This window comes from Cottoperca gobio, chromosome 3, assembly GCF_900634415.1.
Source record: "Cottoperca gobio chromosome 3, fCotGob3.1, whole genome shotgun sequence".
NCBI lineage: Eukaryota > Metazoa > Chordata > Actinopteri > Perciformes > Bovichtidae > Cottoperca > Cottoperca gobio.
The window spans coordinates 24147078-24167723 of record NC_041357.1 but is presented as its reverse complement, the minus strand read 5'-3'; the positions used below and the strand labels follow the sequence as shown (position 1 = coordinate 24167723).

At 41.5% G+C, this 20646-nt stretch overlaps 1 protein-coding gene across 1 annotated transcript in view; it reads left to right on the top strand.

Moving 5' to 3' along the window:
- The window catches only part of kif26ba (kinesin family member 26Ba), a 116688-nt gene that overhangs the window by 66440 nt on the left and 29602 nt on the right, over nt 1-20646 (top strand). Inside the window, 1 exon segment of the mRNA XM_029426042.1 lies at nt 11035-11321. Coding sequence (XP_029281902.1) covers nt 11035-11321 — 287 coding nt within the window.

Genomic DNA, 20646 nt, shown 5'->3' with positions numbered 1-20646 from the left:
GGCCTCTGGTATTTTTCTAGCTACTGGGAAACAGAGTAAATAGTGCGTTTGTCGGGAACTATTTTCAGCTGCGAATTAACACACATGTTGTGCGAATATTTTATATATTTATCAGAGGGAGGTAGCGGGGATTTGACTCTAAAATAAACTACGTGCCCATGTTCTTTATACAAAAGATCACGTGACCCATGTGGCGTATTTACTGGATAATGTTTTTATTTGGACAACCATGGGAGGTTTTTTCCTATGGAAGAGAGAACAAGCTTTATTCGGCTTGGTCTTTTTTGGAAATTGACAATAGTAAGAACGTGAAGTGAGGGGCTCGATAATGTTATGTAAATATGCAAGGGACATTTTGTTGAACATTTATTCCTGTGAGTGAATACACACTTCACTTGGACTGTCCTGTGATATGTTTCTTGGCCTTTATTATTCACCATTGTTGTAAGATCTCTGCAGTCTTTTTCCAACTGACAATACTGTGAGCTTGAGCTGGGAATGAATAATGATTTCAAATTTAAATTGATCCAAAGCAGAAACTTGCTTCCCATATGGTATTTGTATCTATCTCATGTCCAATCGTTTGCATTAATGTGTGTTCCTGCAGTCTTGGGAACCATTTAGAACTCAGTCCATCAGCCTCTTATTGATTTTACAGCCATAGTAATGAAGCACTGCATGAGGGACTATCGATGCCAAATCTTCCTCCTCAGCTCAGGCTTGTTGTTGCTTTTTACCTGAATTCCTTTACTTAAATAAATGGCTCAAAGACTTCATTGTGTCTGGGTGGTGAGTAACATGGAAGAACAGGAAGTCTCTATCAAAGAGATCGTGTTACAGGTCAGGTCACTTCTCCGGGAAGAAAAACACGACTCCTTCCCTCAACTCGTCCGGCAGCATGTACCCTTTAGCATGGTAATGACCCTCAAGCTGTCCCGCACACCTTATGTCAGACACAGTGGTATTGCAGTTTAAAACAGACACAACCCCACTTTTAGTATTTGAACATAATTATACATGCTTAGACACACATTACATGAGAACACCGGTATAATTTGTTCTCCTGGAGGTTTTGGGGGGACCAGTCAAAGAATCCCCCAATTCTCCATCCGTCTGTTCCTTATTCCTATTTTCTTTCTTTCTTGGTTCTTTGTTTCTTCTGCAGCTCACCACCTTGCATCATATTACCTGACCGGGCGTGACTGTCGCTGCAAGAGAGTCAAGTATAAACGAATTCGGAAGAGGCTGTGATTGTCTTGTCATTTGTTCTGAAGGGAAGTGAGGGAGACAGGGAGGGTGGGAGATGAGACAAACAGACATGTAGAGAGCAGTGGGAATGGAGTGGTGGACATGAGTGCTATCGAGCAATATGATTTTTTAATAAACATAAAGCAGACGGACCGAAGGAAGGTATATACTGTAGGTGTTGTGGGAGGCAGAGAGAGCATAGGGCAGAGAGAACAAGAAGTGGAATGACGAATCAGGGTCACGAGGGGCCTCTACTAGTATGAGTGACCTTTTGTCCTCATTTCTCTTCTCGAAACAAACACCACTAACCATTTTTCCCTCTCTTCCTTCTTTTTCATTAAAAGAGCAAAGGTCCATTAGTGTTATGTTCTCTTGAAGATATGTGCTGGGCATGTCATAATGCTGCAGCACTTTGTCAAAGGTATTGAATTCACCGGTAGAACTACGGCCAAGGATCCTTTGAATATTGTGGGTTTTGATCGACACTGCAGACCAAGAGCTTGGATCACGTTAACTGCCAGTGTGAGCGTCACAATCCAAGTTGGTTTTGTTTCAGAGACCGTAGTGCAATTTTTCAAAGCCAAAACAAGACATTATTAACGGTGGCATAATTGTGCTGAGCATCAGTTTCCCTGATTGTTGTTTGGTTGGTCATCACTACAGAGCGTTGATAAGTTTTCAGAGAAGGAAACATGGAGGTGAAAATGGCCCATCGAATGCATTTCACATATACCATCAATATTTGAGAAGTGGATATGGAACCACATTATGGCCCTATTTTACCTCCTCACACGACACACACACCACACACTCACACACACACACACACACACCACACACAACCAGCACACCAACACCACACACCACACCACACACACCACACACACACACACACACACACACACACACACACACACGTTGTGCCTGAACCATTCAGGTACACAACGGAGCCTCCAGATCTGTCCCTGTGCTAACAATAGAACAGAGCCCACACACACACTCACATGCACACGCACACGCACACGCACACACAATGCAACCTCTCACCTTTCACAACTCTTAGACACAAGGAGGAAATGGGCCTCCAGGGGGGGCAGACTTTATAGTTACGCCTTGTAAAGTGTGGCAACGGTACAAAATCCTTCCCCCCCATGCCTTACTGATGTGAAGAGCTCATTATATTGGGGTCAGGAAAGGCATAGCACTGAATTCAAGTGTGTGTGGTTGGTGTCTGAAGTGCTATGAACTTTTACCTGATATTAAGCCCTTAGTATCCGAGGTTTACCAGGTCACAAGGTTACATGTTTATTGTATATCAGATGGTATCTCAGTTTCATCCTGCACACTCAGCTATGACTCACTTTAAATTTACACACACGTACCTTCATCTGAGAAACAACTCTCTCATACACACCCACTCACAATGTTTTGAACCACCCCCCCCCTAAATGGGCCTAATGGTCATTAATGTATGCAAACCGCAGGAAAGCCTGTTAATGTGCTGTAGGTTGTGTGTGTGTGGTGTGTGTGTGGTTGTGTGTGTGTGTGTGTGTGTTGTGTGTGTTTGTGTGTGTGTGTGTCTGTTTAAGTGCTGTATTTATGTTGGTTTGTGTGTGTTGGGTGTGTGTGTTGTGTGTGTGTTTTGTGTGTGGCTGTCTTAGGTGTTGGTGTGTTGTGCTGTGCTGTATTAGGTGTGTGTGTTTGTGGTGTGTGTGTGTGCTGTATTAGTGGTGGTGTGTGTGTGTGTGTGGTGTGTGTGTGTGTGTGTTGTGTGCGTGCTATGTCAATTGTACTATAACAGCAGCACAAGTAAAGCTCTTAGAAGGTTATTTTGCTTTGTGCTTACACACAGCACATTATATTAGTTACCATCAGGCGGTTATTCTTTATTTGTCACAAAAGCACTTATCATTCCTAGGTGAGTGTTGTTATGAACATGACATTGTTTCGGTTGCCTTTGGTCTTTTTGCGCTCCAGGGCCCTTAATAATTTATAACAAATCATTTGCACCCACTTTTTTATTTAAATCTCTTTTGTAGAAAATTGCTTTAATGTTATCGATGTTTATGTATCAGCACAGTACTGGGGTGGGGTTAATTAATTAATAATCCAATTAACTTGAGAAATAAGTCAGCTCATCATGAATACAACTGTGCTAGTAAGGTTTCCCAGCATTAGATAGACACGATGATTGAGCCAAAGAATTAAAGATCTTTCTCATAAGTCTTCCCTTTCTTGTCACTTTCTATTATTTATTTATGATCACATCCCTTTTAACAGCTAATGAGGGGTGGTATAAGTGTAAACTCACTACGTCTTTTCCATTTCTTCTGTGAAGGCTCTATCTCAGATTGCGTGGGGTGTTTGGAGTGTTTTTTGGGATTACTGTGCGATGTCGTAATCCCATGTTGTGTTTAACATGGAAGTGCAGTGTAGAATCACCTCATACTATGATTCATCTGTGCTAACAAGCACAAAAAAGACAAAAGATCTCTCTCCTCTCTCTCCGCTTAGGCGCCACATGAACACAGTAAATCTCTTTTTATCTGATCTTGCCCGCTGCACCTCTGATCATTCGACAAAATCCGTCCTAGTTAAGAAATAAGAAGGTATTTATTATTTTAAGTGGCACGTGCACTATTTAGGAAACATTTAGTAAGTATCGATATAGTATAGTTTAGAGTATCATGTTTTTCCAATCTATGATACATGTCAGGACTATTTATTTCCATCCAGCTATCATCCACTGTCATCTCTAGAGCAGAGGTGTCAAACTCATTTCATTCCAGGTGCACATAAAGGCCCATTTGATCTCATTGGGCCATACCAGTAACATCACAGGCATAAAAACCATAAATAACGACAACTCCAAACGTTCCCCTTCGGTTTTAGTTTTAAGTACATTCTGAAAATGTCTTTTTACAAATCATGTATAACCACCAGAAATTTCTTAATAGAAAAGATGCACTTTTCATCAACATATTAAGCCTCAGTTTATCATTTACACGTGTGCATACATTTCAGACCACAGTGTATCTACAAAGGGCACAAACATTTCACCTCACCACAGGTATCTAGATAGATAGATTCCCGAGAATTTAAGAACCGTAATTTTACTTTATGAGCAAACAACTCGTTTTATCCAGTTTTACACTTTGCAAAGTCATTTCCCGCAGATGCCGGATAGCCCCCTGTGGACCCGCTGTTTTGAAAACCCCTGTTCTAGATTATCATCCTCAACTGAGATGCAGGGACACACAGATGCTGATCCTCATTCAAGTTTAGAAAGCGTTTGAAGGATGTGGTTCCACCTTTGGGTTTTTTTGAGGTTTAAAGACCAAACTTGATCCTGCACAGTGTCGCAGGATCCAAACTAATGACACGTTCATTTCACTTTCCTGTCAACACGACGTCCAGAATGTACGAATGATAAATTAATATCTTCTAACATGTCCCCTGTGTTTGTATACCGTCAGCTGATTTGCTGTTTCTGGGAGATTCACTCTTTTGCCATCCATCAAGCTTAACTGCCTTGTGCCCAATGATCTAACATGTTCTGTGCACCAAGCATTCCAAGCTTCAGCCAAATATACGTAAACTTCCACTGATTCGATTTCACAGTCTGGTAATCGTTCAGGTTAGATCGCAAGCAAACTCAAGGTTTTTTACATTTGTATTTGGTGTGGTCAGTGCACTGCTCAGCAATAGCTGGATGTGAGGAATCTTTATGTAATGCAAAGTAGCTTAAGCTGCCTATAATAATAATATATTATAATATATTATTATAAATAGTCCCAGACTTAGAGCATCAAGTCCCAAATTCAGGAGTTTTTCAAGACTAAAAAACTCTTCATGACATTTATCTGAGATCTGAAGATCTGGATGCAATGTGGAATAAAATGTAACTGATTGTCTATGTTAGAAAGAGCAGTAGTGGGCAAGTTATTGAAAACTGGAATCAATTACTTCTTCTGTTAAACTCAGGGAGAAAGTATTACATTTGGTTAATTAGTTACATTACGCAGACATAGTGCTGTCTGTCTTTCAAAGCACCAGTGACCAGGCGCAACTCGTAAATTACACTACGGGAACGCACACAAACACATGTGCATGCACTCTTTAGCTTTCTTTCTATGACCCCCTGAACTGTCAGGTAGCAAGGCCATTTTGCACACACACACACACACACACACACACACACACACACACGTACACATACATACATCTGGTTGACGTTCCAAACATTCAGCCAGCTGTCTTTGGGCCGATTTATGGCCTTTACCCTTCTACGTGAAAGAATAGGGTTTGTTTAATGGTGCAGGTGTCACTGTCTGTCTGTCTGTGTGTGTGTGTGTGTGTGTGTGTGTGTGTGTGTGGTGTGTGTGTGTTGTGTGTGTGTGTGTGTGTGTGTGTGCAGTAGAAGGATTTTAGTTTAATTGGCAAATGGCAATTTTTGACTCTGGTAATATGTACGTGTGTGTGTTTGTCTGTGTGTTCATGGTTGATGGATGCAGCCAAGCAGTGCTGGTAAAATCCCATGGCTGTCTTGGTCTTTACTCTCAGACGTGGACTGCATACAGACATTCTTATTACACACACACACACACACACACACACACACACACACACACACACGCACACACACAACTGTCTGCTCACAGCTAAATCCCTGTGTCCACCACATCTCCTCTCACCTGATCCCTTTCTTCCTCCACATCCTCTACTTTTCTATCCCTTCTCTCGTCTTCATGTAATTGCTTCCTCTTTTTGATCTCCACTTTCTACCACTCCTATTCACTTTCCCTTTTGTTCTTCCTCTCCTCTCTTTTTTTTACGACAATTTCTCCTTCTCCACACTGACCTTTTCTTTACCTCTGCTAATGTGCACGAGAGTAATATCTTTCATTAGTACCAATCTGTCTGTGAATATGTCACACTTACACGGTAGCGCTCTATCTTCCCTGTGCTGCAGTGGCCCTCTGGGGACGCTGGGCTAGAGGATAGAGACATGCTGTACATGCCTAGGCAGGTGTGTGTGTGTGTGTGTGTGTGTGTGTGTCTGTTGTGCGTGTGTCTGTGTGTGTGTGTGTGTGTGTGTGTGTGCGTGCGTGCGTGCATTCATGCATGCGTGTACATGTACGCTCTTCCTCACTGGGGGAAGGGAGTTTCTATCAGTAAAGGAATTTTTACTGCATGCTCCGAGGATTGGATCCTTGGGGATTTGGCTGTGTGTTGTGTGTGTGTTGTGTGTGTGTTGCTGGAGGGTAGCAAGAGTAAATGAATAGGTCCCAAGTGAATCGCTGAATTGGGAAGGTGTTGTTATTTGGATGGATGATGCGGTCTCTTTCTTCTGCCTCTGTTTACACCCTGCTTCTGCCTCTCCTTCTATCCTATAAAAATAAGTATTCCCTAAATGATAATTGGCCACAAATGAGGCACCCACTCATTATAATTGTGTTTGATTAATGATTTAAATATCGACTGTCTGATCACATCTGAACCCGGTAATGAATAAAAAAGCCCTCATTTGGATTTTAAAAAGCCCTTAAAGATGATTTGTTTTTGTTTTTGCTAATGTGTCATTTAAACAAAAATATAGTGATGGTCTTTCATTTTGACACGTGAAGAAGAACACTTGCTCTTCGAGTGGTCTTGGCTGTTTTTAATCTTATAGGGCAGCACAAGAGAGTGAATTTAACTGTTCTACACATGTTTCAATACTGACAGTCCACACAAATGAACTTCTTCAATTCTTATTTTTAGAAATTGTTTACCACATCTGATGAAGGGTGTAGAGCATGCTGCTGTAATGAAACACTATTTTCACATTAAGACAGATTAGTGACCAGCTCTGTTATCTACAGTAGAACAGACCAACATGTGACATGTTTGATGGAGAACACACCTGACTGTGTCAGCACAGGGCTGTCACGATAATAGTGACCAAAATAATTCATAATAATGATATTATCGTGATTAACTATAAGTCAAATTCATATTTAACTTACTTTATTGTGTCTTATTGTGTCTTTTTTGGCAAATGAATTACACTCAATTGTGTGTGGTGATAGATTATTTACATTGATATTATCATATGTGTGTTATTGACATTGATATCAATATTTTTTAAATCTCACGGTTATCGGTCAAATACCCACCCCAGTATAACATGTGAGATAGTGTTTTTAATTAGGAAGCAGGAAATGTAGTAAATTGGAGGCTAGGCTATGTACATGTTCCGATTGATAGATAGTGTCAGTAGGTCAGTATTCTGTGCAGTGCAGTCCTTGCTGGACCCACCCACGACACCACAACACACACCACAACACACACACCACACACACACACACACACACACCACCACTCCCATGCTCTTGTCCTCTCCCTATATCTGCCGTCCACTGGACGGCCTGGATTAAATAGGAAGTTAATTAGCTACTGGGCAACAACACACGCCGAGAGAGGACAGGACACAAGTCAATATCAGTTTGTGTGTATTTGTGTGTGTGTGGTGTGTGTGTGTGTGTGTGTGTGTGTGTTGTGTGTGTGTGTGTGTGTGTGTGTGTGTGTGTGTGTGTGTGTGTGTGTGTGTGTGTGTGTGTGTGTGGTCGTGTGGTGTGGTGTGTGTGTTGTGTTGTGTGTGTGTGTGTGTTCAGTCTTATGTATGGTCGGTATGTGCCAAGTGAAAGTGTTTGTAGTCGTGTGGAAGAAAGAAGAAACAAAGCAACAGAATGTTAGTAGCCGGACTATCTGTGACCTGTGCTGCTTTTTAACAAGAGAGAGACACATGAAGGGACTTAGAGGAAGAGAGACGAGGATGGATGAAGGGATCAATACATGTAAGGACGGCTGAATGGATGGCGGGATGGATGGTTGGATATATGGGCAGAGAAGAAGGCAAAGGATGAAAGGATCGAAATAATGAGGGGGGGAAGGATAAAATAGAGGGAAAGATAAGGAGATGATTGTCAAGTGAGAGGGATTTAAATAGAAAGAATAGGAGGGAAGTGAAATATGGAGGAGAGTGGAGGAATGACTGAAGGTAATGAGGAAGGGGAGGGGCAAATAAAAAATGGGGGCGACAGAGGAAGAGCTGATGGATGAGAGATGGAGTAGAGTGGATGGAAAACAAGCACCCTTCACTTTAGGGTTGGATTGTGAATAGATCCACTTGGCCAAATCCCTGGCCACTTGCCATTAAAACGCTACCAATTAGTGGCGTGTGTGTGTGTGTGTGTGTGTGTGTGTGTGGTGTGTGTGTGTGTTGTGTGTGTGTGGTGTGTGTGTGTGTGTGTGTGTGTCTACCATGCTTGACTTGTGCCATAGATTACACCAGTCAGGGGGAGAGAACATAATAAGAGGTTAGTAGTACACAAACACAACATAACGAAATTGATGTGGCTGATGGGTTTAAAGGATGTATTAAAAAAACAATCACAAAAAGTCTAATACATGTTTGGCCCAGGCACCAAGTGGGAACTCGGGCAGCAGAGCAAACGTGCATGAATCCATCATAGTCATGTCTCATCCTACAAGCATCAGCACTGCAGCAGTCGCAGCAGCCTGTGGTTTCCATTGTTGCACAGAAATATTTTATTCAAGCTCATCTTTCTTAAACAGGATCCTCTCGAGCCATTTTACGATGAAAATGAAGCCACAATTTTGACTAATACCATTACTGCTTAATAGATTTTTTTATAATCTACTGCACACGCATCTTCATGCTACATGGGTAGGTTTTGAGCAATCAAGTGATACAATAAGAAAATCCTTAATTGCTTTTGATCACATTCACTGCAATATTTATGGAAGCGTAGCTCGCACACAATGAGAAACCAATTAGTGGTCTCATTGTGGAGCTTTGTTTCATACAGTATGCACTCACACACACACACACACACACACACACACACACACACACCACACACACACACACACACACACACCACACACACACACACACACACACACCTACACATTCATATTCACACACAAATCTCCCGGGAGAGTTAGTCAAATGGTGAAACGCTTCGTCGTTCCCTGGGTCACTGAATCCACTTCTCTCTTCTCCCCCTCCCTCCTCTTGCACTGTCGCCTCACTCCTCTTGCACTGTCCCCTCCCTCTCTTCTATTGCTCTCACTCCCCCCCCCCCCTCCTCCTTCTCAATTCTGTAACCTGCTGCAGTTAATTGAAAGCCAATGGTGTGAGAATATGGCTCTTTGACAGAGAGTGTGTCAGGCCGCAAGGTCTTCTCTCTCTCTCTCTCTTTATAATCATAGAAATATATGTGAGGATAGATTAAACAGAACAGAGCAGAAATCCCTGCCAGAGCCGTTTTAGAGGTATTTTATTTCATCATATCGTTAATACTGCTGCTGTGTGTATCTCAGTCTGTCCGTAAATCTGCTTATTTTAATCGTGGCTTCATAAATTGCAGAAAGGAGATACAGCGACACATGCGAATATTCTTTTACTAATGACAATAAATCACGTTACGTTAATCACGGCCTGCAGATTTACTGTCGCTGGGTTCCCCAAGATCACTCGCACTTAACCTTTCTTCGTCTTTCTGCACAGCCAGTGTGAGTTATTACATTGATGCTTTGATCAAAATGAAAACAATGTATTATTAACTATACATCTTATTATATATGATTAACTACTCGGTCTACACTAGACCTTTGCACACAGGCTCTGTTGCCTGGTTGTTTCTTTGACAGAGAGATTAATAGTCACAAATGGTGATCAATTCTAACATAATTAAGCACATCATGAGGAACACATGCATGCGGCCAAGCTTAATTTGACCCCGAGAGTCTTGACAAAGTGTGAGAGATGTGTTGTGCTTGGCAGAGGTGGAAGAAGATCTTTTATTTATCTATCAACAAAATGTACTTAAAGTATCAAAATGAAAAGTACTCGTGATGCATCAACACATACACAGCATTTGTTGTAGATGTTGAAAGTGGAGCTAGTTTGAACTACTTTATATACAGTTAGCTTTAGTCCATTGGTCCAGTGGTTGTCGGATTATTTTATAAACCTATATGTAAAAAAGCGACTATGACAGATAAATGCAGTGGAGTAAATCGTGCAATATTTATGCAAGTACAGTACTTGAGTGGATTTACTTAGTTTCTTTCCACCTTTACTATAAATTCCCTTTCGTGTAGGTTTAAAGCAGAAGTTCAGTCTGTTCTGTGGAGATGTGTTGTTTCTGTTGGGGAAGAAAGAAAGAGTTAGAAAAGCGAGGAGAGAAAAAGATGGTGTGAAGTACCGTTGTGCTGAGAGAGGCAGACGGGAAGAACCTGTGATGTTGAAGTAAAAAATGAGAGAGCGAGGAGAACAGGAGGAGAAAGAAGTGAGATTTAGAAGTTGAAGTTAAAAGGAGAGAGCGAATAAGGAGAATCCGAGTGCAGAGTATATGGAGTATATATAAATATTTCTGGTGGCTCCTTTAGAGCTGAATGCTGCAGGGAATTGAGCAGCAAGACAGCAAATGAACCACTCCCCATCCAGATGTTGCTACATATGTAAACAGCAGTGTGTGTGTGTGTGTGTGTGTGTGTGTGTGTGTGTGTGTGTGTGTGTGTGTGTGTGTGTGTGTGTGTGTGTGTGTGCATCTGTGTGTTGAAGAGTGTGTGATCGAGTTCTATTCTACAATTAGCATATTTGCCAGGGTTGTACTGTGGCAAACTATAAGGATGTAATTACAGCTCCATGTGTGCACCATCCCGCTCGTCCTTCCTCATCTCCTTTTACATTTCTCTATTTATACTATTTAGTTTTTACAGCGATAAAGTTGATAGTTTTAACATATTTGATTGATGGACTTGCTTTTCTCCTCTCCTCTTTCTCTCTCAGAGCTGCACAAAAGTTGAACTTAGCGTCCAAGAAGAAGAAGCAGAAGACCGTCGCAGTCACGGCCCCAGTGACGACATCATCACCGTCATGTGACCCTCCTCTGTTCCCCACCAATTTTAGCTCCGCCCTTTTGATGGCTCCTCCACCGGCTCCGCCCTGCCTTCTCCGTGCAGCCAACAAAATCAAAGATACCCCTGGGCTTGGAAAGGTAAAGAAAAATACCTTAAAGTCGACCTTGTTAAATAAAGTTAATATTTCTTGTATTTCTGCGTATCATCATATTGATCTGTAGTATTTTATCATGACCTTGGGCCAGTTTATCTAAAGCTATGTACTGGTGTGTGAGTGTGTGTGTGTGTGTGTGTGTGTGTGTGTGTGTGTGTGTGTGTGTGTGTGTGTGGTGTGCGTGTGTCAATCCTGCTGTACCATACCGGAATGCAGCCTAATGGTTACCACGGTAACACATCTCAGGCTGACAAAAGTCATCTGTCACCGTTGCCAATGGTTGATGAAACGTGTGTGTGTGTTTTGTGGATGTGGGAGGCTTTATGCTTCTCAAGTGTGTGCAATATTGATCGTCCATGTAATGAGTTTTTAGTGCCCCCCTCCTCCACAGTTTGAGTGAGAGGCTCACTGATTCTGTGTGTGTGTGTGTGTGTGTGTGTGTCCTCCATACTAGAAAAAGAATGACTATAGAGGACAAAATCAAACAGACATCAAACAGCCATGTCCATTACAGTACACAGAGAGGGAAAGGGACCCTGAACATGTCCTGTTGTGTTTTTGTGTCCACATAGGTGTGAGCATGTGAGAGTGCATCACTCTAGTTGTGCATATTCGAGTCTGTCTATCTGTCTGTATGTATTTGCATGCATGTGTGACGATGTTGAACAGTTGATAGTGAAGATGCGGACAGAAAAAAGGGAGAGACAGGGGCATGACATGCAACAAAGTCTTGAAACAACCCAGGGGAGCTGCAATTATGTGGCATGTGCTCTGACCCAGTGGTTCCCAACCGAGATTCATTTGGTCGCGTTTGAACTACTAGTGGCAGAAGGTAGACTTTTATCTATTTCAACCACTTATCCATTACTTTTAGTTAACTATTAAACTGTATATACATTTTTTAACTCATGTTTTAGACTTCTCTACTACTTCTTACTATTTAAACACTAGAAAGTGCAGCTGACTCAATATATGGATACATACAGTATATACATGTTCTAATCAAATTGTTATAAAACACTACACCACAATATTTCCATGTACCCTTCTGGTAACTGCAGGAGCAACCCTGTGTTGCACAATGACAACACAATTAACCTTGAACCTTGTATCTTTAAACATATTTCAGATAACAACAAATATTCCAAATCAGTCATTTTATAACATTTAATTAACAGTAACATGTATTGTTAAAAGTTGCAAAGATAAAGCACTCATGAGGTTCATAAACGTGACTATAAATGCTTTTACCAGAGAAACATTTTCTATTTCTAGTCTATAAATCCCTCAATCATATTAAGTTCATGTTTTAATATTTGAATTGTCTTTTTTTTAGTCTCCATTTCTCTCCATATGGAGGTGACAGATGTCCCCTCAGCTGTCAGGGAGACAGATTCACACTCATATATTTACAAGCACACACACGCACAGCAGCCAAATTTCCTGACAGTATACACCCCTACACTAAAACCCCATATATACAGTCTTCATTATAAATCACACACACACAAACCTTCTTCACACAATCTGTCTGTCTCTCATTCTGGCTTCTGTTTCATCCCGCTATGATCCTCTGTGATCTTGTGTTGGCAGTGATTAGCTAGTCTGGCCCACTGTGCTGTGTACAAATGCCTGCTGCTACTACTGTTTAATTACAACTGTCAGACTCCCCCCTTTCCACAGTCATGAGGACGTCTCACAGTAATCATTCTGGTGTGATCTGTTTTATGATGGACTTTTGATTAAGGTGTCCAGTCGTTCTAGCTAAGTATCAACTTTGTCTTCCTGTTGCCTTGCCTGCAGCCGACCCATCCTGAATTAACTGTGAGGAAAGGAGAAGCAATGAATGTCTTTATTTCATTGTTAAAAGAGGAGCTTTACGTTTATGTACATGCGTTAGATGAGAAGATGGATACAACTCTCATATCTGAAGCTACAGCCACTGTTAGCTTAGTTTAGGTGGGTAAACAGCTAGCCTGACTCCCAGCCAAGAAATAGTCTGGAATATAAGCCCCATGAAACAGCAACTTGTTTTTACTCTTCTGTTTTTGTACGGATTGAACAAACAAGATATGACACATAACCCTATGTGTGTTTTGGGATTGTGTTACCCTTGGATAGAGCCAGGCTAGCTGTTTTCCCCTGATTGCAATCGGTATGCTAAGCTAACCTTATAGTCTCCTGGCTTTAACTTTTCAATTTTGAATGCTATTTTTTTAATTCTCTGTTTAACCGGTGTTTCTCATGTGTTAGCTGATGAGCCGTCATCGCTCCGGTTTGGAAAGAAATTGTGAATAAAAGAAGGACAGGACATGGTACCCAGGCAGGAAAATATTCTGGTATTTGGAAAATAACAAGCCTTTCTGTGAAATCAATTGAAGCTTGCCAAGACTCACTCTCACACACTCACACACACACACACACACACACACACACACACACACACACACACACACACACACACACACATACAAACATATGGGAAGAAAATGGCTGTGGTGACATTTCTCCAGTAAAAATGTCACCTGCAGTGGGGGTCGGCTCCCTGCTGGAAATGGCATTTGCACACAGTCCCACTCACCACACACACATGCACACAGGCTTGCATGCTCACAAATTTATAGGATTATAGTGTACAATGAAAGATGTCAAGGAAGCGGCAAAGCCCCTGGTGGAAGTGTGTACGATACATTCTGCAGAATACATGGGCTTTTCCGCGAGTGTGATGGGGGGGGTTAGTGTTCTCCCCAATGTTAATATGGCAGAAAACAGATTGAGACATCACATTTAAAGCCAGGGGAAATCAACCTGCACAGGTCAGATGTACTGCTGTGTGTGTGTGTGTGTGTATGTGTGTGTGTGTGTGTGTGTGTGTGTGTGTGTGTGTGTGTGTGAGAGAGAGAGACAGACAGACAGAGTTCAGCCTTGTTCCGTATAGGTATGTCAAATTAAATAGGTTTTCTCAGTGGACCTCTCTGACTGGCGTCTGTATCTCAAACTCCCCTCTGTTATTTCTATCCACCGTGCTTCTCTACATGTGTTGTTGGTAAGCTCCGTTTCACTTTAATCAAATCAGCCAGCTGGGAGCCTTCCATTCAGACCCCTGACTGCTCGAGGAAATTAGGCTGTATATGTTTTATCACTTAGAAAATCAACTGCAGAGTTACACAAGAATGCAGCAGAATTGCAAATGACACATTTTTTAATGCTGTCAGATGAAAAACAAAGATATGAAAAATACTGAAGGTGTCAAGCGATTGAAAAATCTGTAATTAAGACAAACATTTTCTGATTGCTTTTTATGCATCTTGTGTAATTTAGCAGCAGTTGAGATAGACTAATGCTTGTATGATTGCTAAATGATGAAGTTATAATTATTTCTCCCCGCACAAATTGCATGCACCGACTGTAATTTAACTTTACAACATATTCTGTCAGGCTCAATGTCAGTCAGTCAGTTTACCACTTTGGACCAGACTGAATGTTAAATCCAGTATCTCAGCAACTATTGGATGGATTGTCCTGGAATTTTGTACAGACATTCATGCTCCCCTCAGGATTATTTGTAGCAACTTTAGTGATCCCTTAATTCATCAACAGTGCAAATCCAATACCTCCAAAAGGTGACTATAGGCATAGATCAATATTACCTGCTGCACCCTAGCTTGGTAACATTATCTACCTTAAATAATGGTGATCATAGTAAACATTGAACCTGATAAACATCAGCATGTGAACCATTAAGCTGGTGGACATGTCTGCTGAGTACAGCCTCACAGCGGCTGCAGTAAGTCTTGTTCCAGGCTGGATCACTAAGGCGTGAGCCATGTCACAGTTCGGTTGCTTACATATTCTTCTTTAAGCTGTCTGCTGCACTTCATCCACAGTTCGGTATCATACCTGATCTCGAGATAGGATGAGAAATATTATTAAAAATGCTATGAATGGGGAGCTCTCTCTTCCCTCTGTAACACATCTCCACCGTATCTCTCTTATCTAGCGTATGGATAAGTCTCATCATTTACCTTCCCACCCCCTTCATCCCCACCCTCTCCGCTCTTCTCCACATCTGAATGACAATGAAGCACTGTGGGAGTTTTTTTTCTCATCTCTTTCATCTCTGCAGCCAACATTTTGCACACACACACACACACACACACACACACACGCACACACACACACACACACATGCACAGTCACAGATTGTGACTTGACCTTGGGGGAAAATGATACCATGACAGCTAATCAATTTTTAATAGCAGCTACGATCCCTCTCAGGCCACAAGCTGTGCGCTTCTGTGCCATGAGTGAACATGTGCAAGTGCATTTTCTACGGGCATTTGTTTGTCTTCATGCCTATCTTGGTGTCCGTATCTAAATGAGTGAGTGAGTCTGTTATGGGAATCCAGTAGCCACTTTGTTCCACCTTGTAGCTGAAATATTAATGTTGTCAGTATTGGCAGGTAGCATGACACACACGCACACACACACACGCACACACACACACACACACACATCGCAGTCTTTCCTACTGTAATCTCTGCGTTTGCGTGGCCATTTTACTTTACTGCATATGTTGCTCATGTTCACATTTTAAAGCCTTCTGAGATTCATTTGTGATTCACAGCCGTATGAAAGATGGACGTGACTTGAATTAGACGATGGACACATAATAACGTAATAACTTTCTTCAATCGTTTTACTCTTGACTGATCAATTTATAGCAAGAAATCCTTCTGCCGCTTGTCACAATAATTGACTTCAAGGGCGTACAGTAGGTTTGGTTTCAGGCGTGGGGAACACAATGTAAAATACAATAAATAAATAAAAAGAAAAGCAATGTCTGGTGTGGGTCAAATCTTAGCTTTGGGATTTTCTTACTGTCAACAAATCAGATCAATAATGTGTTAGTCCCTCTCTCTCAACACTCTCTGACTTTCCTTCCCCGTCTGTGGCTCTCAGATATTCCACGTCTCTATGTACAGCCAGGCTCTGTAGTTTCTAGCTACTGAAACAGGAGTAAATAGTGCGTTTGTCGGGAACTATTTTCAGCTGCGGATTAACACACATTTTGTGCGAATATTTATATATTTATCAAGAGGGATGTATCGGGGATTGACTCAAAATAAACTACAGTGCCCATGTTCTTTATAACAAAAGATCACGTGACCCAGTGTGGCTTATTTACTGGATATGTTTTTATGTTGGACAACAATGGAGGTCTATGGAAGAGAGAAATAAGCTTTATTAGGCTTTGGTCTTTTTATGGAATTGACAATATAAGAACGTGAGAGTGAGGGCTTCGATAATGTTATGTAAATATGCAAGGGACATTTTGTTGAACATTTATTCCTGTGAGTGAATACACACTTCACTTGGACTGTCCTGTGATATGTTTCTGGCTTTATTAATTCACCATTGTTGTAAGATCTCTGCAGTATTTCCAACTGACAATACTGTGAGCTGAGCTGGAATGAATAAATTAGTTCAAATTAGAATTGATCCAAAGCAGAAACTTGCTATTCCCATATGGTATTTGTATCTATCTCTATGTACAAGCGTTTGCATGAATGTGTGTTCCTGCAGTCTTTGGGAACCAATTAGAGCTCAGTCTCAGCCTCTTATTGATTTTACAGCCAATAGTAATGAAGCACTGCAGTGAGGGACTATCGAGCAATCTTCTCTCAGCTCAGGCTTGTTTGTTGCTGTTTAGCTGAATTCCTTTACTTAAATTGGCTCAAAGACTTCATTGTGTCTGAGTGTGGTGAGTAAAATGGAAGAACAGGAAGCTCTCTATCAAAGAGAGCGTGTTACAGGTCAGGTCAGCTTCTCAGGGAAGAAAACACGACTCCTTCCCTCAACATCTGTCGCAGCATGTACCCTTTAGCATGGTAATGAACCCTCAAGCTGTTCCAGCACACTTATGTCAGACACAGTGGTATTGCAGTTTAAAACAGACACAACCCACACTTTAGTATGTTGAACATTAATTATACATGCTTAGACACACATTACATGAGAACACAGGTATAATTTGTTCTCCTGGAGGTTTGGGGGAACAGTCAAAGAATCACCCACTTCTCTAGCGTCTGTTCCTTATTCCTATTTCTTTCTTGGGTCTTTGTTTCTGCAGCTCACCACCTTGCATCAGTATTCACTGACGCATGACGTGTGAGAGCAGAGAGAGGAAAGTATAGAACGAATTCGGAAGAGGCTGTGATTTGTCTTGTCATTTGTTCTGAAGGGAAGGGAGACGGGAGAGGTGGGAGATGAGACAAACAGACAATGGAGAGAGCAGTGGGAATGGAGTGGGTGGACATGAGTGCTATCGAGCAATATGATGTTTTATAAACATAAAGCGAGACGGACGAAGGGAAAGGTATATACTGTAGGTGTTGTGGGAGGCAGAGAGAGCATAGGGCAGAGAGAACAAGAAAGGGATGAAGATATCAGGGTCAAGAGGGGCTCTACTAGTATTAGTGACCTTTTGTCCTTCATTTCTCTTCTCTGAAACAAACACCACTAACCATTTTTCCCTCTCTTCCTTCTTTTTCATTAAAAGAGCAAAGAGTCCATTAGTGTTATGTTCTTCTTGAAGATATGTGCTTGCATGTCATAATGGCTGCAGCACTTTGTCAAAGGTATTGATTCACCGGTAGAACTAGGCCAAGGATCCTTTGAGAATATTGTGGGTTTGATCACACATGCAGACCAGAGAGCTGGACTCACGTTTAAACTTCCAGTGTGAGCGTCACAATCCAAAGTTGTTTTGTTTTCAGAGACCGTAGGCAATTTTTCAAAGCCAAAACAAGACATTATTAACGGTGGCATAATTGTGCTGATGCATCAGTTTCCCTGATGTTGTTTGGTTGGTCATCACTACAGAGCGTTGATAGTTTCAAGAAAGGAAAATGGAGGTTAATGGCCCCTCGAATGCCATTTCACATATACCCTCAATATATTTTTAAGTGGATATGGAACCACATTATGGCCCTATTTACACCTCGCACACACACACACACGCACACACACACACACACACACACACACACACACACACACACACACACACACACACACACACACACACACACACACACACACACACACACACACACACACACACACACGTGTGTTGCCTGAACATGCATGTACACACGGAGCCTCCAGATCTGTCCCTGTGGGCTACAATATGACAGGAGCCACACACACACGCACATGCACACGCACACGCACACACACACATGCAACCCTCTCACCTTTCACACTCTTAGACACAAGGAGGAAATGGGCTCTCAGGGGGGGAAGACTTTATGAGTTACGCCTTGTAAAGTGTGCAACGGTAAAATCCTTCCCCCCAGGCTCTTACTGATGTGAAGAGCTCATTTATTGGGGTCAGGAAAGGGCATAGCACTGAATTCAAGTGTGTGTGTGTGTGTCTGAAGTGCTATTGAACTTTTGACCTGATATTAAGCCTTAGTATCCGAGGTTTACCAGGTCACCAAGGTTACATGTTTATTGTATTCAGATGGTATCTCAGTTCATCCTGCACACTCATCTATGGACTCACTTTTAAATTTACACACACGTACCTTCATCTGAGAAACACTCTCTCATACACACACACTCACACATTTTATTGAACCACCCCCCCTAAATGGCCTATGGTCATTTAATGATGCAACCGAAGGAAAGCCTGTTAATGTGCTGTATTATGTGTGTGTGTGTGTGTGTGTGTGTGTGTGTGTGTGTGTGTGTGTCTGTTAATGTGCTGTATTATGTGTGTGTGTGTGTGTGTGTGTGTGTGTGCTGTATTAGGTGTGTGTGTGTGTGTGTGTGTGTCTGTTAATGTGCTGTATTATGTGTGTGTGTGTGTGTGTGTGTGTGTGTGTGTGTGTGTGTGTGTGTGTGTGTGTGTGTGTGTGTGCGTTTGTGTGTGCTGTATTAGGTGTGTGTGTGTGTGTGTGTGTGTGTGCTGTATTAGGTGTGTGTGTGTGTGTGTGTGTGTGTGTGTGTGCTGTATTAGGTGTGTGTGTGTGTGTGTGTGTGTGTGTGTGTGTGTGTGTGTGCGTGCGTGTGTCAATTGTACATATAAACAGCAACACAGTAAGAGCTCTTAGAAGGTTATTTGCTTTGTGCTTACACACACAGCATTATATTAGTTACCAGCAGGCGTTTATGCTTTTATTTTTCACAAAACACTTATCATTCTAGGTGAGTTTGTTAGTGGAACATGACCTTGTTCTGGTTGCCTTTGTCTTTTTGCTCCAGGGCCATTAAATAATTTATAACAAATCATTTGCACCACTTTTTATTTAAATCTCTTTTGTAGAAAATTGCTTTATGTTATCGATGTTATGTAGCAGCACAGTAATGCGGTGGAGGTTAATTAATTAATAATCCAATTAACTTGAGAAATAAAGTCAAGCTCAATCATGAATACACTGTGCTGTAGGTTTCCCAGCATTAGATAGACACTATATGATCCAAAGAATTAAAGATCTTTCTCATAAGTCTTCTTTCTTGTCACTTTCCTATTTTTATTTATGATCACATCCCTTTTAACAGCTAATGAGGGTGGTATAGTGTAACTCACTAACAGTCTTCCATTTATTCTGTGAAGGCTCTATATCAGAGTGCAGTGGGGTGGTTTGGAGTGTTTTGGGATTACTGTGCGATTCGTAATCCCATGGTGGTGTTTAACTGGAAGTGCAGTGTAGAATCACACTTCAGACGATGATTCATCTGTGCTAACAAGCACAAAAAGACAAAAGATCTCTCCTCCTCTCTCTCCTCTTAGGAGCCACATAAACACAGTAGTCTCTTTTTATCTGCCCTGCACCTCTGAGCCCTGTCGACAAAATCCTTCCTAGTTAAGAAAATAAGAAATGTATTTATTTATTTTAATGTGTCACAGTGCACTATTAGGAAACATTTAGTAAGTAGCGATATAGTATAAGTGAGAGTATCATGTGTTTTCCAATCTATGATACATGTCAGGACTATTTATCCATCCATCTATCATCCACTTTCATCTTCTAGAGCAGAGGTGTCAAACTCATTTTAGTCCAGGGGCCACATAAAGGCCAATTTGATCTCAAGTGGGCCAGACCAGTAAAATCACAGCATAAAAACCTATAAATAACGACAACTCCAAACGTTCCCCTTCGTTTTAGTTTAAGTACATTCTGAAAATGTATTTTTACAAATCATTATGAACAACCAGAAATTTCTTAAGAGAAAAGGTGCAATTTCAACCATATTAAGCCTCAGTTTATCATTTACACGTGTGCATAACAAGTTACAGA